The following is a 27,400-nucleotide window of genomic DNA, read 5'->3' on the forward strand; positions in this document are numbered from 1 at the left end:
AAACGCCTAAAACTCTTCTAAAGGAGTCTGGCGTAGCATAAAGATATACAATGACGCAAACACCAAAGAAGCTAGATTGAAACACAGGTGGGGAGGAACTATCGGCATCTGGGGATGAATGACTTCATTCAAATGGGCATGCACGAATGCAGCACCTTTGAAGGGACAAAAACTCGTTTTAGAAAGAAAACTGACAAATAATTTGTACTCTCAGAGAAATAGGAGCAACACTGGAAAAAAAACCTGGTAGATAGGTGGTTGCAGCGGCTGAGATTTGCTTTTCTGCTGTTCCGGGGGGCGAACAGAGGAAGTTCCGTTACGTTCGCTGCCAAAAGTGGAGGAGACAGTACCTTTATTTTCGGATTTGAGGTGGCCGTCATCCTTAGAGGGTGAACCATTTTCCTCCTTTTTAGGGGTCGCAGAAACCGAACTACCATTTCTCACCGGCTCTTCAGAAAGCACAGGGCCGTACTCGGATGATGGAGGTGCCTCACCTTTGTTAGAGGCCTCGTCGCGACTTGAGTCTCCACCCGCTTCCACAACTGGTGAAGCGACTGCGGGTGTTGGGAGCCCAAGGAACTCACTAACCTTTGCAGTGACACATCTATAATTGAAAGGACAACGCAAGGTTCCCCCGCCACAAACGGTACAGTTCCCGTCAGTGGTTGCGCCAGATGGTACGCTTCGGATGGGAGTGCAGTTCGCTTCCGCATACTTCACGAGACGATTCTCTTCTGCTACGCCCGCTGGAGCCTTAATTTTCAGCAAATCCGTACACATATCCACAACTCCAACTCGCGTTCCCCATCCCTTCCCATAAGTAGCAACAATTTGAACCAATCCCGCGAACAGGGTTAATACACAGACACACACAGGTCTCGTCATTAATCTTTTACTAACATAACAATAAAAGCAAAAAAACTTCTTTGCAGAGCAATTAACTCGCTTTCTCTCATGTTTAAACATTGTCAAGTTACCTTTTGTTTAATATACAGAGCCAGTTAACCACTCAGAAAACAACCAGTGAGTATAATCAGCGTCCACAATACTTATCCGTATGGGAAGAAATGAAATATGAAGTTACGTCTTTTAAAATCTTTATCAAAAGCAGCAGCCAAGCGACCGGAGACTCACATTTATCAAGTGCGAGTAGGGGGCATCTGTGGTTCAATAACATAAAAACACATGCAGTAACAAGTTTTCGCAGATAAATATTATGGAGTACCACCTATATAAGTCCAAGTCCACACAAAAAAAACCCAAGCAAAAGCAAATACACAGTAAAGAAATAATTACAAACACATTTGATAGCACCGTCTGTTGATAGCAAATACTTAAACAGCGAAGAAGAAAGACGTTCAAAGCATTACAAAACACATCGTGGAGCAGTTCTGTAGAAACGATTACAAATGGGAAATAACCAACTCCCACGAAACAGTACATCACTGTAGCCAGTCCATCAAGAAAAATTGGCAGCGTCTCGGCGCGTGATTCAACTCTTTTCGAACGCTAGACAGCATCCACAACACTAAGCAGTTAGGTACAAATATAGATCACTACATAGCAAAAGCAAAATGCGGTAAGTACCGCAAAGGGGTCCCCCATCCTTACGCTGTTCTATTATTTATTTCGCTTCTTCCACTTTATTGCAGTCTACAATTATAGGCGCTTTCTCCCATCATATATTAAAGCATAATAGCGCGAGAAAGAACAAAAGGTCATAGATTAACGTATCGAGCTAGTGTGAGGGGTGATGCTCTGAGGCAGTATTTGTATCTAGTTTAGTGACGGATTTATCCGGTGATAAAGCATACAATTGCGACAAGGAGGTTCTGTATCGCTCCATATCTCACGTTGTTTCCTTTTTTGTTTTCTGGTTTGCGGTCGATTCTTCCTGTGTTTGATACAATTCCTGCACCTGCTGCAACTGTATCATCCCGTCCGCGCACTGGTTCCTCCCTTCCTGGGTCTGCATCCTGTTTCCCATTGGTCGTCGTGCCATCTTCTGCAGCATCGCGCTGGTGATCATTCACTGTACCTTTTTCTGGTGAAGATTCCCCTCGAGGGTGAGTATGCTTCCCTCCCTGAGTTGCTCCTCCCTTTTCTGGTTCCTTTCGGGTCAAGCCCTCACCTCCAGCTCCGTCCTTTTTCCCCGAAGCTCCCCGCTTCTCCCCAGCAGTTCCCCGCTTTTCCCCCGGACTTTGCTGATCTTCCTTTGGAGTTTCCTCACCTTCCCCCGAAGCTTCCTGCTCCTCCCCCTCACTTTTGGGAGCACTGCTCGCTGTCTCTTCGTCGTCCGAACCGCTACCCTTAGTTGTGTCTGAGGGTCCCTGTTCAGACGCGGCAGACTGCTCTACCGTCTCTTCTGTAGGGACCTGTTGTGTTATACTCCGCCAGTCGGAGTCGGAGCATGTTGTGGCATTGAGTGAATCCTCGCTTGAGTCCTCGTCCGTGCAATTAAGGGTGTGCAGCCGGTGGCCGTTTCCATGAAAAATGGCGTACACTTTGAGCTTCAGCTTGAAATATCCCTGTGGTTGTCCCTTTCCGATCAGAAGCACAGGAGTGTTTGTGCAGTTGGCAGGGTGCCACTTGCCCTTCCATCTGCACAGCGCCCCTTCCGCTTCATTATGCAGACAGTCACACCTGAAAGTCACTGCTGAAGATCCCAAAACTACACAACTTGCTAGAAACAACGCTGTAAATGTCAACATAGAGTGTTAGCTGCCTGTCCTCTACTTGTAAAAATCACTGAAAAAGGGATGTACTCGGTAAACACAGGGTCCACACAAACGCAAACACACGTTCCTAACAGCTTTCAATTGCACTTACACTCCCCGTTACTCCAGCAGGTTCCACTGGTCGTCAAATTTAGCAGTAAATTTATTCCTCACGAAGATAAGCTATCACCAATCCACTAATAGGCAATCGGTCACCCTTCTGGTCGACTTCTGTAGACTTACTACCCCATAATTAGTTGAAGTTTTTGGGTAAGGCTACCTGCGCCTGAAGTTTTAGAGACCCCGGGAATTTCTAAGTGCATGCGCGAGTTGCATTGCAGCCACACAACCATATATGCCCCGGCGTGCCTGTAAAAAAGACAAACACGTAGTTACTTAACAAGCAGATGTGCTCGCGCACGAATGTCTCCCAGTAAAAACACACACAAAGGTATAACGTGAAACAACAATTCCAAGCTAACTTAGCGGATATGTATTAAGACAAAATAATTAAAGCAGTCATGGTGGAAAGAACTTGAAATATGGAACTTAAGGGAACACCGTTTCCCCCTTTTTTCTTAAAGATAAACGGTCTGACTTTCCTATTTATCTTCGTTACCGGTTACGTCATTGTCACTCTGAAGCTTTGTTTCGATTCTGCTTCCCGCTACAACGCCGGCTGTAGCAATAAACCGGCCTCCTCTTAGGCATGCTTGAGCGCTTTTCATTCCCGCTTTTGTTATTCGCCAAGAAGTGGCTTGACAGGTGTTGGAGTTTCTTTGATCCACCTCAAACGCGGGGTTTCCTTTTTTTTATTCCCTCCAAAAATACGAAGGGGCAACTCGCCTAGCGGTGATTCCACCCACAAAAGAGAAAGCACACACAACGTAAGTTAGCGTGATGAATAGGGTGTACAAAGTTAATTATACCCTTTTTCCACCTTACGTTGCAAAGGTCAGGCATGTCAGTTAGTTAATATATTTTTCACCACCGTCGGAAAGTAATTAAGTACCACTTTAGGCAATCTTTCCCTCTATGTCCGGGGATCAATACGACCTTTCACATCTCTCCTCGTCAACACCTTCCCCCTACTGCGCTTTAGTGAGAACAGCACCAACTCAGGTGAATCAACGAAGTAAATACCAACAACTATTGGGGACTTGGAAATGTACCTACCTCCGTGAGCGTTACCGATCCTTCAAATCACTGGGTGTTTTTTTTTAAAAAGAGCGGCTGGAACCCATGGCCCCTCATGTCACCACAAAGCCGAATCTCAGTACTTGTGCGCCCTCATTCACACGTTTAGTTGTTATCATATTAACAGGTTCCAATAAGATGGTACCTTTCGCGTTACTCTAGGCCCGAAATCGGTTGTGGAATCATTCAGGACCTACCGCCACCGGTGGGATACCTTTCCCGACTCCAAACTTCAGGTTGCAAACTCTCCGTACCTGCAGAAAGTAGCAGCGCCCCGATAGAAAGTTAGGTTCCATCACCTCTTATCTTTAAATTTGTTTTTATTCACATGCGACGGAGTTTAACTGACGAGGCACCAACCCATTCCTTTGTAACTTCAGGGATGATGCCGCTTTCGGCCGCCCTCTACACGACAACCTCTAATTATCCAGAGTAGCACCAATAACATATGCTGTTACCATTTAAAAGAGCATTCAGCATGGATGACTTCCCCCCGATGTCACTAATAATTGAGTAACGCGGTTCCGGAAGTGTTGTGTTACAACTTATTCTCTTAGGATGGAACAAACTCCTTCGTGGTAGCACACCTTAGCGGCATCGTGAGATATTCACCACAGCACCAAGTGGGGGAGATTGATTTAGGCGCATGAAGTATGGATGTCACTGTGCGGGTTGTACTGTTCAAAAGAGTGGGTTGTCGGCAAAAGGTGTTACAAGCCACACGATGTTACACGAGTAGACGGAAATCTAATGAGGTGCGTTCAGCTGTTGTGCGCACGTTCGGACAAGAATACGCCAAAGTGAGGCAATAATGTGCACGTGAAGACGGCACTAACGCGTAGATCGTTTGCCACTTGTATATCATATTTCCCCAGGAGTCCAGCCCAAAGTATTCGTACCGGCTGAAGGCGCACATTAATGAATTTCAACGGATGCATCAACCACAGAACTTAGAGAAGGGCTCCGCTACCACTGGTAAATACTAAAGGAGACATTGCCCCTCTCCCAAAGACATAAAACCGTTGCCGAAGGCGCCTCAGAGAATTGCGATTATAGAGGGAGTAAGCCGGCATGCAACACGTTGGCACTCGCGCGGCTCTCGCAAAGAGTATTTACATTTTATGTGCAATGCAAACTCCTCTCCGTGCGGATACGCCTTTCACCGTCGACACCATTGGCACTGAGACTTTAGCAGTAATTGTAGAAATGTATAAGCCCCCGTATGTTGCACTTTTATTTATTGACAATGTGATACTTCACGCAATCCCGTGCCTGCCCTCCCCATCGTTTTGTTCATTCCGTTTTTAAGCCATAACTGCGGGGCTGTGGTGACAAGGTTCAAAGCGACCACCAATAGGAGAGGAAAGATATATACATACATATATATCATCAGGCTTCTTTTGGCCCGAATGCGCCAAGAAACTATTGAGTGTTTCCCCTCGCGTGGCAAAACCACTTCATGGGGCGATAAACTCCCGAGCTCACTCACGGGCAAAACATTCCAGTAGGAACTTGTAAAATGTGGAATGGAGGAGGAATGACTAGCAACCGAGCGGGAAGTTTTTGGCACACTGCTTATTCCCAGCACCATGACCGCTACCGATGGCATTGGACTCACCTTGTTCTTTTACCCCAAAGAACTTTAGCAGGTACCGTACTGCTTTTATGTTTTAACACAACCGTCGTTCCCCCTATAAACTCCGTTTACCTTCACTCCTTCCGCAGGGAAGCGCAAACGAGCAAATAACCCCCGGTATTTGAGCTTTGCAGATCCCTCTTACGCATATATCTTGCGATGTTGACAACTGCAGCCCGACGACGATAGCGGTTAATTGCTAGTGACACTGGCTGATTTGGTACTTTATATATATATATAAAGGAAGTTAAACGTCACCGTCTTGCCCTCCGTAACCAGATGATGATGGAGATTAACTCACTGTCAAGCAGGTTAGATGCGCAACGCAATGCGGGACTCCTCAGTTTAAAAAAAAAAAAAAGCATCTTAGTCTACCACTGAACCCGCGGCAACTTGTTCTGACAAAAACTGACCGTGGTGTGTTTCCCGCCATTTATTAGGGGAAAATGTCACGCGAAACCAAAGTAAAGAGGGCAGAAATAACTACTCACCAACCTCTGACCTGCTGAAAAATGGTGAGGGACAGAGAATGTAGTTGGATTACTCAGCCAGGGATAACTTGTATTTGTGCTCGCGTCATGTGTTTCAGACTAGAGGTGTCATTTGCACAGATAGATTCACATCATTGTTCCAACAGAAAGAGTAAATAAGGGGTGACGAATGATAGGGTGCGAAGGAAGGAATAAATAACTCAGAACCAAACGAAGTATAAGTTTCGTCAAGACATTTCGTACGACAAGAGTGAAACGTTATAGTCATCAGTGGCTTCATTTGTGGTAGCGGTGGTGCCGATCACTTGTGAGCCCGCCGGTAGGATGAAGGGTCTTCCACTGAACAATAACATGGCGGCGCGCTTTTCCACACCCAACTTTGTTAGGTCACACACACACGAAACAAATCCAACTGAATGTTCCATTGCTAAGGGTACAGTAGCAAAATGGGAGGAAATAAGTGCATAATCTGCTGAAGCGCACTACCAGTCCCTGGAATGAAGGTGATTACAGATAACTAACTTCAACATACTCGAGCATTCTTTCAGCCATTCGAGCGGCCAATAAGGGAACCGTTGCACTTCCTTCCTTTCCTCCTCCTTCCCCCTATAAATATCGCACTGGTAGCGCCCACGGGGATGCCTCACCGTCCCTAGGCGCTGCGGCGTCCCATGAACAATATCATGAACGGTTAAACAAAAACAGAAGTAAAAAAGTGAACTTTTTGAATACTGGTGGAGGAAGAGGAAATAACAAGTATTTATGCACGACACAAAAATGATATTGGTACAAGGTTGAAAGCAAAGTGCTTTGGAGACCCATCGTTGGGGCGAGGAATTTCTCACCACTCCCATTCAATGTGCACGAATAAACTCCCGCCTGCTCCACACCTTTGTACGCTCATTATCTCGTTCACCTTCTCTCACATCATCATCATTCCTTTATCATCTCCCTTCATTTATGCTTGCACGACAGCAGAGGTGTCATCCCGCAGAGACACACATACACATACACACACGCACACGTATACAAATATCATCTTCAGCATGCGACGGCCAACACAGTTCAGTGGGAGTGAGGAAGACGCTAATCACATTCCCTCCATTTATTCCCCCTTGTCTTTCTCCCTCAGTTTCCCCTTGCGTATTTCCCTCGTCTACTCTCGTCGCTCCCCAACTTCCATGACTAGTCAATAAAAATAGATAAAATTAAAACAAAAACAAAAACAAGACCGACAAACCCTCACTTCTGCTCATTTCGCTTTGCAGCGAGCTCGCTCACCCATTTCGCCTTTTTGGCGGCGTACTTTTCCTCGGCAAATCGCTTCTGTATTTGCAGCTGAAGTGAATTTAACCGCTCGGCTACTTTCAGCAACCTCGGAGCTCCCGCACTGTAACCTTCCTCCTGTGCTGTAAAAGATTCATCAGGCATAATGGCTGTTAGAATGCTGGCGGCCGGTAAGTGAGCCTTCCGCACCAGTCCAGCCAAATTGGAAATGAGTTTTTCGGCTCTGTTGAGCACCGAGTAGGAAAGAGACTGTGAGAGCCCATTGAGTTCCTCCAGCATCGTGAAGCGGTAGTTCTTCCGAGTGGTGTCAATCTGCGCTTTAACGCGGAGGAAATCAGCGAGACAGGCGTTGATGAGAACCTGCGCTCCATCATGACGCCATCCGTCTGATACATCGAGAACGGGAAGCAGACGACGGTCGCAGAAGAGATCGTCGCGGAGAGAAAAGACAACTTCATCAACAGAAGTGAAGACGTCACCGCAACCACTGATGGCCACAAACGGGTGACGAGCCTTAAACTGAACGGCAGATTCCTTGAGCGCATCCATTAGTGGGAAATCACCGGCGCCGTTGCCAAATATAAGTTGGTCGCCACCCGTTTCCACGTATGGCAAGCGGGGACCTTCACTCGATTCCTCCTCTTCCTCCTCTTCCTGCTCCTTTCCCTTCTCTTCTTTCTCCTTCTTCTCGTCCAACCTTGACGCCAATTGGTTGTAGAAGGCAGAAAGCAGAGCAAAGAACTCTGTGTTATCAAAAGGACGTACGGAGGGGGAGCAAACATCAACGGGCGACAGTACGACACGATGTTGTGTGGCATTTGTTTTGCCCTCCCACACCACGCTTACAGCCGGGTCAAGTAAAGCGGAACGATGAATTTCCAGCGGTACACCACATGTTTGGTGGAATGAGAAGAGATAGGCAAGCAGTTCGGCAATAGGTTCATCCGTAACACCGCTGTGTAGCTCCTTATCGAGAGCAGGTGGATAGTGAGCCTCATGGAAAACTCCAGAGGTCAGCATGCGAATAAAGGCGAATCCCTCATTACCCACATGGGCCTCCCTGAAAACGTACATGACATCTTGCAACAAGGAACCCAATGAAGAGGGGCGGTCCCGAAAGTGGAGTCCTTGCTTCTGCAGGAATACAAGGAGCATTTGCAGGTACTCTATGGTGAATCCCTCCATGTTACTTTGTGCAAATGCCTCCCGGCGTTGGAAAAAGAGCGGATTAACAAACAGCCTCTCGGCCAACTTCTTAACGTGCTGCTTCCATGCGTCCTCGTGCTTCAACGATCTGTGCGTGTTATAATCATATAACTGAAGTAGTCGCAACTGTGATATGGGGTCCATCTGCACATTCCCCTTAATCACCGTCATGCCGCTCGTCATAAGCCGCTTAATGCGTTGCATGGTAATCCCTAGGAAAATCAAGTGGCCGAGGTGATCGAGACCACGACGACCCGCACGACCCATCATTTGACGGAACTGCGTCGGATTTAACAGGATGTGATCACCGGCGAGTACAACAGAACGACACGGGCTGTGAATGCCCAGCGCCAATGTTTCCGTGGAGAAAATAACACCGCAGTGGCGGCCTCGGAACAGCCTTTCCACGTGACCACGAAGTTTACCCTTCACACCGGCATGATGCATCCCAATACCCCGCTTTAAAGCGCGAAGAAGGAGGTCCTCCCCCTCACCTTCGCAGTCCTTTATTAGTTCCTTTACGACATCGGGTTCCACGCTGCACCCCGCCCCAATGAAAGTGAACTCGGGAAGAATATCTGGGACTTCGCAGACCTCCCCCTCATCTTCTTCACCTTCGTCCACATCACGCTCGGCCCTCTCCACCTCACCATCCTCATTAGTCCTGAGGCGCTTTTGCTTCAGCGTGGACTCGCGTTGTTTGTGCCTCGCCTCCCGCTCCGCGGCCGCGCGCTCCACCTTGGCTTTGTAGAGGGCGAATTCCTCAGTTTGCCGGTAGCGCTCCTCTGCCTCTTCCAGCTGCTCCACAACGTACTTCACCAAGTCTTCACAGTCTTCGGACTCGAAGCTGAACACAATAGCTGGGCCCATGTCCCTAGCGGAAATCTCGCGCAACACATTCAAACTTTGCTCTCGAATAAATTGCCTTGATCCCGGAAAAGCCGCCTCCGGCACCGCCTCATCTGACTCTTGCTCACTTCTACCCTCAGTGTTGGTCCTGCTTTGTTGTTGTGCGCGCTTCCTCTCCATAGCTGCAACAGCATAGCTACCGAGCGCCGCCTCCTTCTCGTTCAACTTTTGCGCAAAGGCTGCAAGGATGGTCTCCGTTGCATGTTTCATCGTGGAGTTGAACTCTTTCACCTGTTCATCGGAGGAAATATCCGGCTTCTTCACGCTACTGTTGCTTAGCAGAACCCACTGAGCGAAGGCGTCCTTTACTTCCCGTTCATACAGACGTGCACGCTGCTGGGTAATATACAAGTCCGCTTCAAAGTATCTCCCTGGCTCAAGGAGCTTGAGCTTCGACTGCAGCATCTGAACCCGCGGTATCGAAGACAACTTCGGCCAAATGATGTTATCGAAGGCGGTTCGCATTTCCCCAAATAATGATACCACCTCACTGGGGACAAGGGTAATGTCAGGAGGGAATCCCCGCTGGAGTTGGTCCGTTGTGAGGATGGACAAGGGATGTAAGTCGTGGATGTAGCGGTTCTCATATGTGGTAGTGAGTTTCTTCAAAGACGTACGCGTATCGGGAGGGGGAAGATAAATGTACTTCTTTATGTCATTCCATCGCTGAATGGTTTGGCCCTCCGATGGAAGCACGTGTACCCTATAGTCACGTGCCTTAGCGGGTGTGTCAACTGCCTGCTCCTTCAGCCGAGATTGCACGCGATTAAGCCACCCACACAGTTGCTGAGTTTCTCCCAGCGTGGCTGAAAGCGCAACGAAAGGGCAGGGCAGAAGGGCAAGAATGCGTTCCCACACGTCACCATTGCCATTGCTCTCCATGGAGTGAATCTCATCGAGAATTACGTAATCGATAAGGTCAACCCATTCAGCGTACTTGGGTGAAAGCAACATGGTTTCAAATGTCTCGGGCACAGTCAGAAGTACTTGGCAGGAATCGTGGAACTGATGGTAGTCGGCCCCACCAAGAACACCATAAATATATTTACCACTATTTTTGTACTCTTTGGACCCATAGCGAGCGCAGACATCGGCCACCGCTTGATTAATCAACGCACGGGCGGGAGCAAGGTACACAACAATCCGCCTGTTGGAGCGGCGAAGAGTGTTATACATGCAGTAATACGAAACAAACGTTTTCCCAGCTGAAGTTGGGGCACACACTACAGCACTCCCGCGATTGTCCACGATGTCAAGGAGCTCTCGCTGCCAACTGTCTGGGTTGAAGGCAACGCGGTAATCGGGTCTTCGAATGACCGGCCGCTCAAGCAGGTGTCCCATGTGAATGAGTTGCATCATTTCTGGTGTGTCGGTCAGTTGCCGCATCCGCGGGAGCATCGTTGGCCCTAACAAACTCGGTGCCTTATTTTGCCACTGAGTGATGGCACGGTCCAGCTTGCTGTAGTAATCTTCCCCAAAGTCCAGGTGCCTCAGAGCGGAGCGTACCGTGTCAAGGTCCTCTTGCGATATTTGCAGACCCTCGTTTTGGACCACCGACAAGACGTGATGGTGGCAATAAAGAAACAGCGGAATGGCTACCGATAGATCCGGTGTTTCCTTGGCCAAACGGGCACGCTCCCGCTCACTACGCCAGTTTTCGAGACGAAGTTTAACTACGAAGCATTTGATTTTCATCTGGATGTGCAGTTCCACGTAGGACAGATACACCCACCGCAGGTACGACGCAGCTTCCGCGCTTGTTATATCCGACTTGAACTTCCGCAGCCCCTCCAGTTCTCCCCATTCTGTGCTCTTATCACTTATGGTGGCGACGAGGTTATCAATGACTGTAAAACCGTATGGCACAGCAGTCTCCGTCTTCAAGCCCTTTTTCTTGACAGCGCGGTTCTTTGCCGAGGGATCTTCAAGCGTGAGCGCAAACTCCGCCTCACGGAGCCCACTGGAAGCCACAAGCAGGCGCCACATGGAAATCTTTAACGAAATATCGCTACCTTCACTCTTTCCAATCGTGCGATCGGGCTCGAAACCTTTGGTGAACTTTGCCTCCGCGAGTCGCTTGACTGCAGCCAAAAGTTTCTTCACAGCGTCATCACGATCTTTGTTGGTCGTACGTCCGTGCGTTGGGTCGATGCTGCGGAGGTGATCGTCCATTTGCTTCAACCAACTCTGAATGCTACTTGCGGCGTCTTTCAAATTCTTCTGCTCACGAATTTCATCATCCTTGCTACGCCCCTTCTTATTACGCTGTCCCTCGTGCTCATTATTCCCCTTTTTCTTCTTCGCGGCCGCACCCTTACCACACCCTCCTGCACCTCCTGATCCAGCGGCGTCAGTGCTTTCTTGCTCATTATCCGAGCAAACCAAAGTTAGTGGTTGGGCGGCGAAACCACTTATTCCCATGGACTGCGCCTGCTGGAAGGCGTTACGGACGAACTTCGTCTGAAACTCCTGCGCATGTCTTGCTTCCTTCTCAGTCATGTGAATCTTTGCCTCACGCTCCCCATCAGCATCAGTAACGTCGTTGAACTTGTCGAAAGGAGTGGTTATATCCCACCCAATAAGCTCATTGGCGGCGCCGTAGCCATCGGGTATCGGCCGCTTTGCCTTGTGTCCCTCCACCTTGAAGGTTTTGGCCAGGTGCTCTACTAACTCGTGTTTAAGGTACGGATATTCCTGAAGCTGCACAGGTTGAGGCTGAGCTAGCTCAGGGAGGCTCCTAAACGGTGTCGAGGTAATGTCAAGTGTGTCGTCGTCCATAAGATACTGCCAAGTCATGGAGATGTCCCCTACACCGTCTTCATCCAACAAATGGCTTGGCGCTTCTTCGCGTAGCAATCGCGCAACGGCGTAGAGGAGATGTCCGTCGATAATGTCGAATACCTGACCGCCTCCGTTGTCGCAGCCAGCGTGTCGAAGTGCGCTAAGGAGAAATGGTGAGATATCCGCAATAAAGTTTTGGAGCACGGCGCTGGGTAATGCCGCCTGGGCCCTGGCCTCGCAGCTCAGTATTCCCACAATGTAAGCCGTTATAACAAGGGCCTGACAAAGCTGCTGCTCTTGTTCGCTTCGTTCCTTCATGGTTAGATAGGTGCGTACTGCCGAACAGACAATCTTCTCACGGAATGTCAGGTCCTCGTTCAGCACGTTCAATGATTTTTGGGACAATGTGGGCAACGTCACTTCACGTTCGAGTGATTGAGCCAACGCGCGCACCTCCGGCTCGATTCCCAGCGAGCGCTCAAGGGTTGAGCCGTCCACGCCCATGGTGAAGACGATCATAGAGTTCTCCCTGTAGATGACACGAGACGAGTACGCGACTTTGAGGCGGCGGGAGGCTGCCCAAAGCAGCAGACATCGAATATACATAGCCGCATCATTTCCTATTTCCTCGTCCTCAACGATGCTCCTGTACGGCCGACGTGCAGGCACAGCGACGGCACCGCTGGAGTTGACACCTGAGGATGCATTAGTTGTTTCAACCTCCGGATTGACAAAAAACTCTTGCAGCGGGTTCAAGGAACCCAGTTGCTCACCGTCAGACATGAAGATAAACTCCGGCTCCCACTCTTTCAGGTAGGTCTCAAAGGCCTCACTATGGAAACTTGGAAAGGTACGCACGGTGAAGCGGGAGCCGCCTGGGCACTCGCTCGCGGCTGTCAGTGCCAGTCGTAAGTTTTCCCTCATCAGCATTTTCGCAGGGGCTCGTTCCCACATCCACAACATACTATCGAAGAAAACAATGTGGAATCGGGCCCCGCGGCACTCCATATCGAAGAGCAGCTTTTGTGCATTGTACATGACATGTAATGGCTGTATGAGGTCCCAGTCTACATTTGGTGGTGAGAGGGCAGACATGAACAAGGAATCACCGTCTATAAAAAACATCTCCGTTGCGGCAAGATGTGCGAACATGTCACAGAGTTCGGGCCGTGCAGTGGCGTAATGGTGCTCCACCGCCGTACGCAGCAGCTCTTCTTCAATCACAGCTCGCATCTTCCCATCCTTCTGGACGGCAGCAACAAGGAACTTCCACGCATTGCGTTCCTCTTCCTCGTGCTTCAGGGTGCCGACAATTCCACCGGCTGGTGGCTTCCCTCCGTTTCGGAACGCGGATAACACGGCGTCACATACGCGACTTAATGCGCTGCGGCGACGTGCAACTTGAGCGATTTTCCCCTCATATGAGGCATCAGCCTCTTCCTGAATCGGAATGTTTTTGGCTTCGAAAATGGCCTGTAGGGCCCCTACGGTATCCATAGGAATTTTTAAAAAATCATCATCCTTGAGACAGTTACCGAACAGCAGGTTAAGATCCCGTTGCTGAGTAGCCATGCACTGCCTTACTCACCTTTCACCTTCTTTCAGTTCCCTTTTTCTCCTTCCCTGAATTTTACCCTTTTCTCTTGTTCGCTATATAAAAACTATAACCTGAGATTTCTCTTTTATATGCCTGCTTTTTGTTCTGCTTCTTAGGATCACTTAGTTAGTTTATTTTTTTTATTTTATTTTTGTTCTGTGCGTGTATTTCACCTTTGTTAGCTAAATTTCTGACAGATAATGTGAGCAGAAAGAAGGAAAAAGGATTAAGCACTACGTCCATCTCATGGTATTACCGGCGCGCAACTTAAACATTCCGCATTTTTTATGCAAAGGAATTTCAAGTATGCCGTGGATAAGCAAACACACGAACACAGGGAAGGAGAGACCGTCGCAGCATACACAACTGCGTGCGAAATGCAAAGGAGCGGCAAGAAAAGAAAAATGAAACAACACCGACAAAAACAGAAGACGACAAACGTCAACCATGGATTGGGTAGCCGCAATATTATAAAAAGTTATGGCCCTCACGCCTTCCTGCCGAGACAAGTGTGGATTTTCATCGCAGGTTGGAGGTCGACTACGAAAGTCTCGTACGACACCACTGCAGCGTCGTTTGTCTCCCAGTGTGCCGCCAGTCCACCAAGCAGCAACAAAAAAAAAGACAGGGAGAGAGGAGGAAGAAAACGAAAAAAACAAAAAGGAAAGGAAAGGAACACGAGAGCCGTGATTCCAAAAGCAAAGTTAATATACACGCTTTTATTTTCTTAGTTTGAGGTACCAGGAGCTAGAAGGGTGCCACCACTACCACCGGACACGAGCGCCGGACCAAGCAAAAAACATGGAAAGGCGTACAGCAGCACCCAAACAATACGAAAAGACGCCACTGGAACACTGATCATCCAAACAAGGGGAATCAGCACAAGGAGAATGCACAAATGCGGTGACAGCCGCTGAATCCATGGGCTGGCCAAAGCCTTGGCCAAAGAAGACAGTTTGTCCCTATGAAGCTGCTCACAAAACCGTTGCTCATGATATAAAGGCCACATCACGTATGAGAGAATAAGCACGAGTAATAGCACCTCCACGGCGCGACTGGTGAAGTCCACTACGGTGGCATCGTCAAACGTGGCTGATCGCAGCGCGTTCCTCCACGCGAAGAAGGGATGAAGGTGAATTAAGTGCAAAAGGGCGTAGGCCGACACTAACATATACGCCTCCTCCCTTCTGCCGTCACTGCTGTCAAAGGTAGCGGTTTGATATGACGCAGAGAGAGGCAGTAGAACTATAGTGAGACACAACCACACTAGGGCGCGGTCACATATACGCAGCGGTAACAACACACCACACAGAAAAACAACTACACCAAACACAGTGACCGGTATTATCCGGTTCCACGGCTCATCGCAATTATCATCGCTACGTGTGGGCGACCTGCGAACCCACCGCGGTAGTCTTAGATAGATGCACGCACGATGAGTAACCAACCAGAATTTCGTCCATCCAAACTTACTTCCCCTCAAAAGCAGCTGAAGCAAGCGATAAGCAATAATACCCATCCATATGCCTTTCAACGCGGGGCCGGAAGCGGCAAAAGCACACCAAACCAACATGAGAGGATCAAATGTGGGTTTGCACACAAGCGTGTCAGCGATCCAGGGCGACTTACATCCTTCCATTGCTGGTAGCAGACAACATGGTATCTGCACGAGTAACAAGTGGCCCACAATTCCCATTATCGGGGTAACCATAACAACAGCCGTGTGCGATGACGTGAACAATGATTTCCATGACCAATCTGCGCAGCAATGGGACAGCACACGGAGGTTCAGCAGCAGCCGCAGCAGCAGCGGGTGGATCGCGGAGAGGACGAAAGAACCGTATGAAAACGCCACCAACACGGTAAGGCCGACATGAGTGTAACTCGCCTCCGCCCACCACGAAAAGGCATCTGAAAAGGAGTGCGGCGGAGGTGCTGGATCATTGATGCCCTCTGGTAAAGACCAGTTCCGCAACTTAAGGTTCCTTGACTCGGGTGAAATACCATCCCCCCTGACCAGAGAATTTCTAATAACGGCAGAGGTCCAGAATTCAACAACACAGTAGTCCCTCATTATATCGTCATGAGAAAACGTCTTTCCACACACTTTTGGGTGCTCTGTGGTGACATCAATACACGACCCATTGTTGCACCCAATGCTGTCACTGAGGCGCGTGTGTTTAGACTGCACCATCAAGTCTAACGGCCCCGACGTAAGTGAAAGAATGCGGGGATTGCGATAGCCGTTGCGGTCATTAGCCAACACATTTTTCTGAACAGGATCCCAAAGTGTTTTGTACAACCTCCACATGGGCAGGTCAAGAAAAACAGGCATCTGACGGTTTGGACTGTTCAGTGTAATAACTCCGGCAATCAACGGGAAAACCTGTGAGTCTGATAGAGTCGACAGCGCCATTCGTACCACAACGCCACCCATGGAGTGACCAATGAGCCATATGAAGGGAGGGTTATGCGTCTCGTTTTTTCGGTCTTCATACAAAGTTATTATTGTATCCGCTACAAAATCTGCCTGATGATGCAGAAGAGCACCGCGATGGGCATTTGCCTGCTCGGAGAAATCAAAGGTGTACAACCTTCCCTTGATTTTTTGCTCCTGCAAAAAAAGAATGCCAAGCCGGTGGGCCTGCATGTAAGAGCCTGCGTTTCCATGAGCAAAGAATATAATTACCTCCGGCGGCTTTTCCTGCGTCGGTGCGTATGTGCTGTAACAATCAGGACAACTGACTTCAAAAAAGGAGTACGGCGGGCTGCTTCCCCTGTTACTCCTCTCGTCACCCCACTTCGGATTCTGCAAGAACAATCTTCGATAACTCAGTGGGTGCCACGCAACCGAGTCCGGAAACACACGAAATCGGTTGTTGTTGGCGTAGTCCCTGATCTGTAACCCAAGTCGCACGACCGAAAGTGCGTAGAGCAGTGCAGCAGCCAAAGAAAACAGTGTAAATAGCACAACGAGATTTTTCTTCCTTTGCGGAAGGGATGTCGCAGCCGGATTGACACCTGACGAGGGGGCACCAATTCCACTTAACTCTTCATCTTCTTGGCTAGGCATATGTTCGTCGCACAAACCTTTGTCGAAGCAGTACCCACTGACAGGTCCGTCCCCTGTATATGCACTGCAATCATCCTCCCTTTCATCACCACAAAGGCGCATTTTTCTTTTTTTTTCTTGCCTTGTCTTGTCTTGTCAGCCTTTGTCCGTGCACACCTTTCCCCCAGTCTGCTCGTTACACCTTTAGTGGTAAAAGAAAAGGAGAAACGAAAGCACAAGAACAACGAGAAATATACATATATATATATATATATATATGAAAACAGAAAGATAAAATAAAACACTTGAACGGGGAGAAGCGAATGGGGAAGGACACTCCACGCACACACATCCCATTGAGAGAAATATGTATCATATGCCGAGATGATAATCACCATACACATCCCACAAAGAAAGGCAAACAAACGAAGAAAAGAAACAAAAGCAACCTCACCCACTTTCTTAGGAGGGTTCACACACCGTCAAGGTTGTGAGGCCTAAAAGCAAAACCAACTTTCACGCATGAAGGAGGATCAAAACATCCTCGGTAAAACAAAGACATCTACCACTTGCGTACGCTGGCACTCCCACATGAGCACTAGTGATCATTACAATTTTAACATTTGACTACGACTAACACTTTCCAAAGCAAAGGGGACGAAACTCAGCAGAGGGTGCCACGGCTAACTCATATCGCGGCCATCGTTCTCCCATCTTCAGCTTCACTCACGTTTTAGTGGCCACTGAAGGAATTTAACTGCACTCACAAGTTTATTCGATATAATAACGGAGATATTCACCGACACATCTCTCAGGAGGCATACTACACGCCATGGTTGTGGAGGTCGCGAGACACGCGTATGACTCGCAGCGTCGGCCACAACCGCACCTTCAATGCGTGTGCGAAGGCAGAGGCGTAAATGGGAATCTTCCAGCCTCACGCTTGTTCGTTGATGGAGAGCAGGTTGCTCCGACGCGTGCAGCGAGGGGCGGATAGTTTGACCCGCATTATGGTTCATGAGACTTGGTTCCACTGGACTCTTTACTTCCATCAAACGTGGCGAAGCAAAGCCGCTACTGAAGTTGCGCAACTCCCCTTCATGATTAGTGCCGCCTTGCAGCCTCACACATCCACTCACCTCGCATCCCCCCGGTGCCTCATAGCAACTGCCGCAGCTACCAAATTGTGTGGAATGGCCACATTGGACAGCTGCTAAGGTAAACGAACTTATATCTAGTCCTTGTATTGGCCCGGACCTCGAGTGCTTTCCCTCATTTCCATAATCCCATGGTTGGTTATCAGCACACCATGGCAAGTCGCTCCACGGGATAGAAGTTGTGGGTGATTGGATTCCGCCATGTGCAGCCGTGGAAGAGGCTATTGCATGCAACACAGAATTCTTCAGTGTTACTGTGGCATGTCTTGCTACAATGATCTCCTTGTAGATGCAGTAGCCGCTACATCCCGTGAGTGATACCTTGGCACACTCTGCTTGTAAGGCAGGGCCCCCAACAGCACTTATAAATACACTTCGAGTTGCCTCCAGAGAGCTGTCACTAACAACAAATACAGCCTCCGAGCCGGCAAAAACACAGCGAGTGGCAGCAACCCTTGAATCCATTGCCACCGAAAGCCGTCGCACACGTACATTCTCCAACACCAATGAAGACCCATCCGTAACATGCAAGCGTACAGGCAATATTGGGGTGTCTGAATCACTCCGCTTCGTGGGTTTTGGTGCTTGCTGGTCACTTTCTTCATTTAATGGGCACCCACCATTTTGTCTTGGACCAATATCAATATCAGCTGCGGATGTGCGGTAGCGTACGTCATCACGCGGCACACCCGCCACAGCAGCCGCAGGTCTTCTGGACTCTTCTCGTGATGGTAACCTCCCGGAGTGAGTGGCTCCCTCTGATGTGCTTCGGTGAAAGAAAAATGTCATATTCTTATTGTGCATTGGGGGAACTACATCAGCAGCCCCGCACACCTCACCCCTGGCCCCGCTATGCAGTACTAATGTGTGCCAAATCACCTTGCTGTGAAGTTGGCCTATTTCTCCAGGCTTAAATGAATCAGTGGCACGGGGGACATGGCCAGATGAAGTGCCGCGAGACAAACCGGCTTTGTTTGCAAGACATGGTGTTGGAACACATTGCAGCAAGACATTGCGCAGTCGAACATACGCATTCGATCCCTTAGCAAAGATGGCAGCCCGCACTGCCGGGCATTTGTGCCCACAATCACATTTGTCTTCTTCCAGGACATTCAACTGTGCAGCTTGCGTTTCCTGCACTATTACATAACACGAGTTCATGGACAGCTGGCCGCCTTCATAAACACGAATGGGACACCCCACTTGCTCTAATACACCATCTAACTCCAGAGACTGCGGCGCCATATCCGCAGCGGCAGCAGCATCACCGTCCAGGTGAAGAACGGTGTTGTCGAGTACACATTTCCCAAAAATTCTCACATTCCCCTGCAGGACGCTGAAGACATTCTTCACACTGGAAAAACGAGAAAACACCTGTGATGCTGTCACGCGGATAGCTCCGCCATGGGAAACTAACAGCGAGTAATTCCACACATTTTGTGCTAAGCAATCAGATAGATACACGTTCGACCCAACTAGAGCGTTGAAGGCGACGTTGCAAAACTCTGCCTTACACCGATACAGGTACGCGACAGCTTCGGCACCACACCTCACCGCAATCGCCGCGCCGCCGCCAAACACTGCATTATGAATAACAGCCGTCCCTTTGTCCATCACAAAACAAGATGGGGGTTGACCGCAAAGACTAGAGCAAGTGGTTGCGGGTCCCAAAGGGCCTGACAGCCGACATGCTCCAAAGTCTCCGGATACGCTGACCTCTAAGAGGCTATCCACCGTCGCGTCAAATCTTGCACCGCAGTTTACGTGGACACCTGAGCGCGAGAATCCGCTAATCTTCACATTGCCCTCAACCTGCACAATGCCGTTTCTGTTCTCAATACCGCACACCCGCGCCCTGTAACTTCCGTGATGAACAATGCACGTTCCCTGATTGAGCACAAGCACACCAACATGGTTACACTCAGTAGTACAGTGATTAAGACAACATTTCGCACTATCCACCAGGTAACCGTTGGCAACGTCGGACGCTACACATTGCCAGGCCTCCATCTCCGTATCCGCGTCAAGCGCGGCGTAACCAAAAGTTACGTGACGAACTTCGCACGCAGTTAACTCACAATGGCTACCTGCCCACGCCTTTACACCTAAACTCCACGTTCCACCGCATAAGCACGTGGGGGAAGTCGTGGCGGTCTCATCCAAATCCCTGCAAACGCCGCACCCTCCGTCGACACTTACGGAACTGCAAGTGATGACGGGCGCGTACACCGGCGATTCAGTCGATTGGGGCTCGCCTGGTAAATCGGGCGGCGCTACGGAAGCTGTACAGCCATGGAACGGGTCATCGCTCATGTCCACCATACACTTTTTGAGGCATAAATAGCCACCGTTGTGAGAAGTAAAACCGCTCTCAAGACTTCCACGGACGGTAACGCCAACGCATCGAACGTGACTCGACCGGCTATCCAATCCGCGAATGCGGCACTGAAAAATGCAGGGGATGCCACCCAATATACAGTGTGGTGCGTCCGAGTTGTCTATGCTAAGCTTAGACTGATTAAAGGCGAGCACCCCAACCTGCTCTGCGTATGCCCCACAGGAATATAACCTGCACTCCGCACCATCAAACACAAAACTGTTGGATCGGCACACCCCCACGCATTCCCTGCAAAGAACAACAGATCCTTGGGAGGCAGTAAACCCAAGAGAGTGATCAGTAACTAAGCAGCGACTCAATGTTGCACTACTGTTCACAATTCTAACCGCGCACGTTTTACGCGATGCCGGAAGTGTCGACATGACGATCACGTCGGTTAACTCGATAGAACTTTTATCGTAGGCAAATATGGATGTTATCCCGGTGTCCTTCAGTATCAAACCCCTGGCCACGACAGTTGCCTCGCGTACCTCTAGCCCAAATGCACCTCCTACGAACGACAGCGGCAGTAAGGTCTCCGTGTTCGCTTCCGTTGCTACACCTTCACAGTCATTGCTATTGTTTGCTTTATTCGCTTTACTTTTGGTGGTGCCACTTCCCCTCCGCTTTTTCGAAAAAGCTCTTCTAATAGAGGAGACATAATCATTTTCTTGCTCAACTTCATCCACAGCCAACGGCAGGGCAGACTTGTGTACGCCGCGCCAGCCGCGACCCATGTCGTACCGCAGCTCACCTCCCTCCACAGTAAAAACTGCATTGCTCTCGTTATCCCCCCCAGATCCACAGGTATTCATTAGAGGCAGTCGGTACCAGCCGTTTTCACGACCACGTAGCGCCAGTAGCGTGCGGCAGCGTTTCTCAAATAGCTCTGGGGGTCCTGCGTCGTTGTTGATTGTGCACTTGGCACCGTTCAAAGCAAATATGCCCACATGATTTGTGAAGGCAGAGCTGCTGTCAAATGTTGCACGTGAGGCTTCAACTGTGTATCCGTTAACGACGTGCTCAGCGTGGCAACTGTAGAAGTGTGCCACCGAGTGTGATATCACTGAAAAACCAAAATAAACGTACTCAGCGAGGCAGTGACGGGCGGTAACCAATCCACCCAGCTCTACACTGAGGCCCGTGGGACGGTTACCGTCGGATGCCTCAAAAACGACTTGATCCCCGCCATAAAACCGAGTGCCAGCGAAAAAAGCCCGGCATCCAGCAACGCTCACGGCATTGATGTAGCCAGCCATGATGTCACAATCAGAGATATCCACAGAAGCATCCTGCTCAGCAAGAATAACCCGCTCACACTCGGACGGTGCAATACTGCATCCGCCACGGGCACACAACCGTGCGCTATTTGAAACATGAATAAAAGAATGCAAAACGTTCAGGGAGGCCACTCCCGTAAAACCAGTGTCCTGGCAATCAGCGGAAGGGGGAGCATAGCGCTTCATCACGGTCCCATCGCGCAGATCCAACTTCGATTCATCCAATACTAGAATTCCCTCGCGGTAGCCATCCGGCACATCGACGAACAACTTTGAACGAGAGAAAATCACTTGACCCTGCCCTTCCACCACAATGCTTCCGGTGACAATACAACTATCTACTTCCAGCGTTCCTAATACGGTGATAACGGAGGCATACACCTCGAGTTTTTGCAACCGTAACGTACAATCTGGTGGAATTACACACTGCTCGGTGGTGCTTGACCATCTGATGGAGGTGAGGAAAGACTCTACTCCGCTCCCACCCTCACCACAAAGGACCAGTCGGATGGGGGCACATTCACAGGTTTTGTTCTTGTCGCAGAAGGCACAGTTGATCCCAGTCCCCCCACTCCCCCCTTCGCCAACGGAGTTGCTTTCTTCTCCAGCTTCTCCTTCACTTGCAGCGCATGTGCAGATCACTGGGGTCACCTCGTCCCTCCCCTCCTCGGCTAAGCGAGACAAAACTTCATTTTCCATTGTTTCGGCGGCATCCGTCTTGCATTCTCCCGCCCCAGCTGAACTCCCAAAAGCGGGGCTATTGACTGTGGGATTCGCATTGTTATCTAGCGGTGGATTAAGCATCCCTTCCCTCGCGCACAGCGGCGCAAGCAAAATGTTAAAAGATAAGTTTTCGCGAAGTGCGCCACTGGTGGACGGGAGGTTGCAAACGAACATATCATCATCCACAACCGTGTCCTTGGTAGGGTGCTCCGGTGACTGAAACAACGCCCGCCTTCGTGGAGCGTCCAAGAAAATGTCCATCACCTCAGACGAGAAACGCATCTGCTGCAATTCTCCACATGAACACACCACCTTCTCCCTCCGTGTCGTGCCCGAATCCCCTTCAATCCCGTCATCACTTGTGATTGCAGAACTGCGCTGCCCCTCATCGTTCGTTACTGCCGTGGCTGCTGCTGATAGCCCCTCCCTTGTTGCAAGTTGGTTTGCCTCGGGAATTCGCTTTTGTCCAGTAACCTTACTTCTGAAGAGATGCGGGTGGGAGTTTCGAATGTGTTGGATTCCTAAGTCATGCTCCTCAAGAGAGTAGGCGGAAGCGGCTGACTGCTGTGGCATCCATGCGGCATCGTCGTTTCCTCCATGAGCTCCATTCCCAACCAACCACCGCCGCGACTCATCAACTGTTACTCTGCTGTCACACCCGAACGGGTTGAGTGTTGTGTAAAGGGAGTGAAACAGCAAACTGAGACCCTCCACATCCACCGTCCACTGCTGAGACATGAGTTCAAAAGAGCAAATGGCTCCATAATGGATAAACGTCGCAAAGAGACGGGGCGAGACAACAAAAACAAGTGGCATGCGCTGCAGCTCTTCTAAAAAAAGCACTCGCAGGGAGATGATAAACTCTTTCTTGTTCTCATCCTCGTAGCGCAACTGAACGAACCAGTTGGTCAGGTCATCCTCGTCAAGAAGCTCAACAGCAGTGCAGCAACCCCCTAATAGCGTGTGAAGGTTCTGCTTAAAATGGGCATAAAGCCGTTGTAGGCGTTGAAGGTACGAAGTGGACAGTTGGAGCATCTGCTTCTTCCTCCTGTGCGTCCACCTCACGATCCAACCCTCTTCTAGAGCTATTGGAGAGAGAAACGGAGTAGAAGCCCTTATCAAACGGAAGAGACAAAAAACAAAAGACACACAAGTTGGCGTACGGCACTCGGTAAGTAAAGTTAGCAGAGAGCTAAAACAAAAGTAAGACATAAAAAATAATTGCCCTTCCGCTTTCATGAGAAGCAGCCACCCCCCTCCTCCCAGCGACGGCTGCCGTTTCCATACGAGAGGGGAAACAGGTGACAACCACTTGAAAGAGAAATGCAAACGATAACAACATCATATACCCAACACAAGCAGTCAAAGTGGGCTACGCGGCAAAGTGCTGGCAGCGGAAGCAAAACACACTATGATAATAGGATGACAAAGTGGAAAAAAAACAGAATGACAAAGATGACGGGTAGCACTACAACAATAATTCTTTTGAGAATCACTACGAGCAGGTCTCGTGGTTTTCCTGTCCCTCTGTGAGAAACGACAACGTAAATCGAAATAAACAAAAATAAAGGCACAATATTGTAGGAGAAGGGTCTTTTCATCCTGATATCCCCGTTCTTTTTCTTTTTCTTGGTTCGTGAGATACCCGTACGGGAAACTGAGCAAACACGTCTGCCCTGTTGAAAGGGGGAAAATGGACCACGACATTTCCAAAAATATAAAAGAACACCACTTTGTACTCCCTCTCGCTCCCCATTGCATAATCATACGAACTCTCTTGCACCACATGGCGCTTGTCTCTAATGCTTATGAAGCTGCTCTTCCCCTTACAGCGCGGCCGCACTCCGCTGCGCAACGGAAGACACCACGAGAAGAAAACAATAACGCACACCTCAGTCGACCTTCAATTTCCCATGCACTCCACCGCGGTGTGCCAGCCTTCTCGCTTCACTTTCTCTAGCTGATATTGTTGACGGTAGCCACATCATCTTACATCTACAATGCAAAAGATTCCCGCAGCATCTTCCGGTGCACACGACAACTACGGTACAGGGCACCTCATGATGGTGAGATGCTATTTTTAAGGCCAAATGTGCTCGATGTCACATAACCTGCGCTTTGAGTCTGCGGGTACACACATTTGTCATTTCCTCGGCGAAATGTTCATCCGCTACAATGTTAGGCCATTTCCGTCTCTCTTCGGGCACTTGTCTGTGTGCGTACGCGGCGGAGCACATAGTGCATATATGAATGTCTATCTGATTGAGGACAGGAGCTTCAGCTCGACAATGGCCACGCGAACTCTTTGGGACTATTGAGTGGAAACATTATGAATGTCAACTGATCGAAAGGAAATACAAAGAAAAGAACGATTAACGACTACATTGGGTGTACTGCGCGAACGAAACAGTGAGATAACAATATTAAGCGCTTTGTGTCGATGCCCACGAATACCACAAAACGCACCTCTTCCCTCCAAGTGGCATCGATAAGGTAACGAGTCACCCAAAGTCCCACCCAACCCTTCAGATATTGGTGAAAGCCTCCTTCACTTCTCACAGTGCAGCTGCCTGTTGCTGTTTCATGCACTTTACAACCGAGGCAAATCTGGAAAAAACCATCGACAGCTTCACAACCCTCCTTCGTTTCCCTTGTGAACGGTTGTTTGTATCCTTCGCTGCACCGTCGCTTTCATGCCGGTTATCATTCCATCGCACCTCCAACTGTAACCGTTCGGTCTCCACAGCAGCAGCAACCCGAGGGGCGAGTTGAATAACCTCTTGGGGCATCGTAAATGTGTTCGCTGCTAAGAGCTCACGCCCTACCAAGAGGTCAACAAGGGCAACTGCGCGCCGTTGCCAGAGGGGCACAACATTAACTGTTTTTACACCATCACTAGTGGCAGTGTCATGTGCCTTAACACGCCGAGCGCCCACCAGCCTCGTAAAGACGTAGGCAACCTCAACAACAAATGGGTGCTCATTTTCTCGCGGTATTTGAAGCAGGGCAGAAAGTAATTTCTCCACAAGTCCCGGGCGCTCCATCAGAAACCTAAGTGACTTCACGCCAGCATGCGCATCATTTAACAATGCCTCATACAGAGCTGTGGCTTGAGCATCCAATGCGCTGCACCGCGCAGCTTGCCCTTGGCAACGACAATATTCCATTGTTATAGATACGATGTGATTGAGGCTCTCAAGAAACACCGGGAGTGTTCCGATGTCAATGAAACTAGTGGTAAAGTGGCCGACCTGCTTCGCAGATGTGGCAGAACGTTCCGCAGCGGGTAGCCCCTCAGCAACTCCCAGTGGCTCCGAAGAGCAGGTCCGAGTGGAGAACAACTGCAACTCATCATCATCATCATCATCATACCCACCGCTTTCTGCGGTATCCATTGCGCCAGCATCAGTGCCGGGGCAGTCTAGCTCCGCTGTCACTACCCCTGAGGCTACCAGAGAGGCGCTATCCAGTTTGTGGTGCCGTTTTTTTAATGATGTTGACTGAGTGTCGTAGCGGCAGCCGCGTTTCCGCATTGCATTGAGCAGCGTCTGCAAGAGTAACTCAGTTGTTTCTACCGCGCACACCTTCACCTCACGACGTCCTAAAAATAGTACAACACCGAGGAATTGGCCGGGAAATGCCTTGATGGCCTCATGTAGCTGTGGAAGGAGCACCTCCGCACAATCATCTCGAAACCATTTGATCTTGGCCAGAGCCAACGTGAGGAAGAAAAATGTCGCTGGAGAGCCCTGCCGCGTGATGTGGAGAGAGCCATCCCTTATGCCGCGAACAAGCCCCCCTACTACCGTTTCATAAAGGGACACGTTTAGAATGGGGTGCTTGAGGTTCTCCACTGCCACTGTTACAGTATTGATAGAGGAAACACCAGGGGAAGTTGTGTACCGATTCATCAGCGGCACTTCCGCCTTCAGCAACCTCATAAACCGGATCTGGCAACGCGATATGGCGTCCAGTAACACAGCATAGCTACTCACGCCGAACAACTCTCCTGCGTTCGAGCCAGGGGCGGAAGCACGCAAAGATAAATGAGAGGGACCCTGAAATGCGTTATTGTTTAGGTGAACCCTAATATTATCACATAAGGTTTCCAGCACGGCATCAGCGTGGAATAACTTTTGCTGAACGATAAGGTGAAGAAACGTCGCACTGCTAGATGGGCTAAAGCAAGCCACGCGGACCGTTAACCACTGAAGCAGTAGATGACTAAGCTCTGAGACCCACACTTCTCCCACCGTATCGTCCATACAAGCAGCGACGACGGAGGTGTGCTGAATACTGTCCAAATTGATCTTCGCCAAAGTCCGCAGTACACACTCCAATAAGTAGTCACTTCGAAAGAGCGGCAATGAGCCTGTGGGTGCGGGAATATGACCACCCACACCCGTCCCCCCGCGGGCTTCTGGAACGGAAATTACAAAGGATGAAGGAGGAGCATCACGCAAGCGTCGCCATACCTCCACAAGGCACTGTACCATGTGTCCATGATGCATTCCTTTACATTCTGCCTCCATCCGGGTGGCAAGCTGTGGCCCAGAGAGTTCCCAAAGGGAGTGACGGTACATGGTTGAAAAGGTAACAACGTTGCCATTCGTCTGCAACCCGCCTCCTCCGGTTGAGTTTTTGCGCACCTGAGGATCCGGCTCTGTGGCGTGTTTTCTTCCAGCTGCGTCCTGTTCGTGACGACGGACGTCGGGATACGCGGCGTCATATGCCGCTCCATCTGCTGGAGGTGGCGGTTTCGGCGCTCCATCGGTTTCACTTAGCTCAGCGAACGCCTTTGCCAACTGCGATAGCGATAGCGGACGCAAAGAAACCGTTACGAGTGGTGCCGCGGCACGAGTGAGCACCATACCAGTAACCCGTGGGGAGCTAAACACCCGCATGCTGTCACCAACAGCTCCTTCTTCCCCGGCCCCTTCTACCAATAACTGTTAAGGTAACGAAACAACAACGACAACAACAGCAACAG

The 27,400-nt window shown here is 49.7% G+C and overlaps 6 protein-coding genes across 6 annotated transcripts, besides 9 other annotated features; all 6 read right to left on the reverse strand.

Moving 5' to 3' along the window:
- Positions 1-27,400: part of a sequence feature (sequence corresponds to BAC RPCI93-48O8) that runs on past both edges of the window.
- Tb927.3.2580 (hypothetical protein, conserved) lies at positions 211-966 on the reverse strand (the record flags this gene model as incomplete). Its single annotated transcript, XM_838758.1, has 1 exon — positions 211-966. The coding sequence occupies one exon, from the start codon at positions 964-966 to the stop codon at positions 211-213; it is 756 nt and encodes a 251-aa protein (XP_843851.1).
- Positions 1,794-2,711, reverse strand: Tb927.3.2590 (hypothetical protein; the record flags this gene model as incomplete). The annotated part of the gene is made up of 1 exon (XM_838759.1): positions 1,794-2,711. One exon carries the CDS (start codon positions 2,709-2,711, stop codon positions 1,794-1,796), a length of 918 nt encoding a protein of 305 aa, XP_843852.1.
- Positions 7,038-7,072: a microsatellite.
- Tb927.3.2600 (ATP-dependent DEAD/H RNA helicase, putative) lies at positions 7,284-13,796 on the reverse strand (the record flags this gene model as incomplete). The annotated part of the gene is made up of 1 exon (XM_838760.1): positions 7,284-13,796. One exon carries the CDS (start codon positions 13,794-13,796, stop codon positions 7,284-7,286), a length of 6,513 nt encoding a protein of 2,170 aa, XP_843853.1.
- Positions 7,963-8,017: a sequence feature (CT-rich).
- Positions 13,952-13,974: a sequence feature (AT_rich).
- Positions 14,436-14,497: a sequence feature (GA-rich).
- On the reverse strand, positions 14,549-16,894 carry Tb927.3.2610 (hypothetical protein, conserved; the record flags this gene model as incomplete). Its single annotated transcript, XM_838761.1, has 1 exon — positions 14,549-16,894. One exon carries the CDS (start codon positions 16,892-16,894, stop codon positions 14,549-14,551), a length of 2,346 nt encoding a protein of 781 aa, XP_843854.1.
- Positions 17,000-17,031: a microsatellite.
- Positions 17,125-17,152: a microsatellite.
- On the reverse strand, positions 17,596-23,649 carry Tb927.3.2620 (hypothetical protein, conserved; the record flags this gene model as incomplete). Its single annotated transcript, XM_838762.1, has 1 exon — positions 17,596-23,649. The coding sequence occupies one exon, from the start codon at positions 23,647-23,649 to the stop codon at positions 17,596-17,598; it is 6,054 nt and encodes a 2,017-aa protein (XP_843855.1).
- Positions 24,966-27,314, reverse strand: Tb927.3.2630 (hypothetical protein, conserved; the record flags this gene model as incomplete). The annotated part of the gene is made up of 1 exon (XM_838763.1): positions 24,966-27,314. One exon carries the CDS (start codon positions 27,312-27,314, stop codon positions 24,966-24,968), a length of 2,349 nt encoding a protein of 782 aa, XP_843856.1.
- Positions 25,759-25,780: a microsatellite.
- Positions 27,375-27,400: part of a microsatellite that runs on past the window's edge.

The sequence above is a fragment of the Trypanosoma brucei genome, chromosome 3 (genome assembly GCF_000002445.2).
Source record: "Trypanosoma brucei brucei TREU927 chromosome 3, complete sequence".
NCBI lineage: Eukaryota > Euglenozoa > Kinetoplastea > Trypanosomatida > Trypanosomatidae > Trypanosoma > Trypanosoma brucei.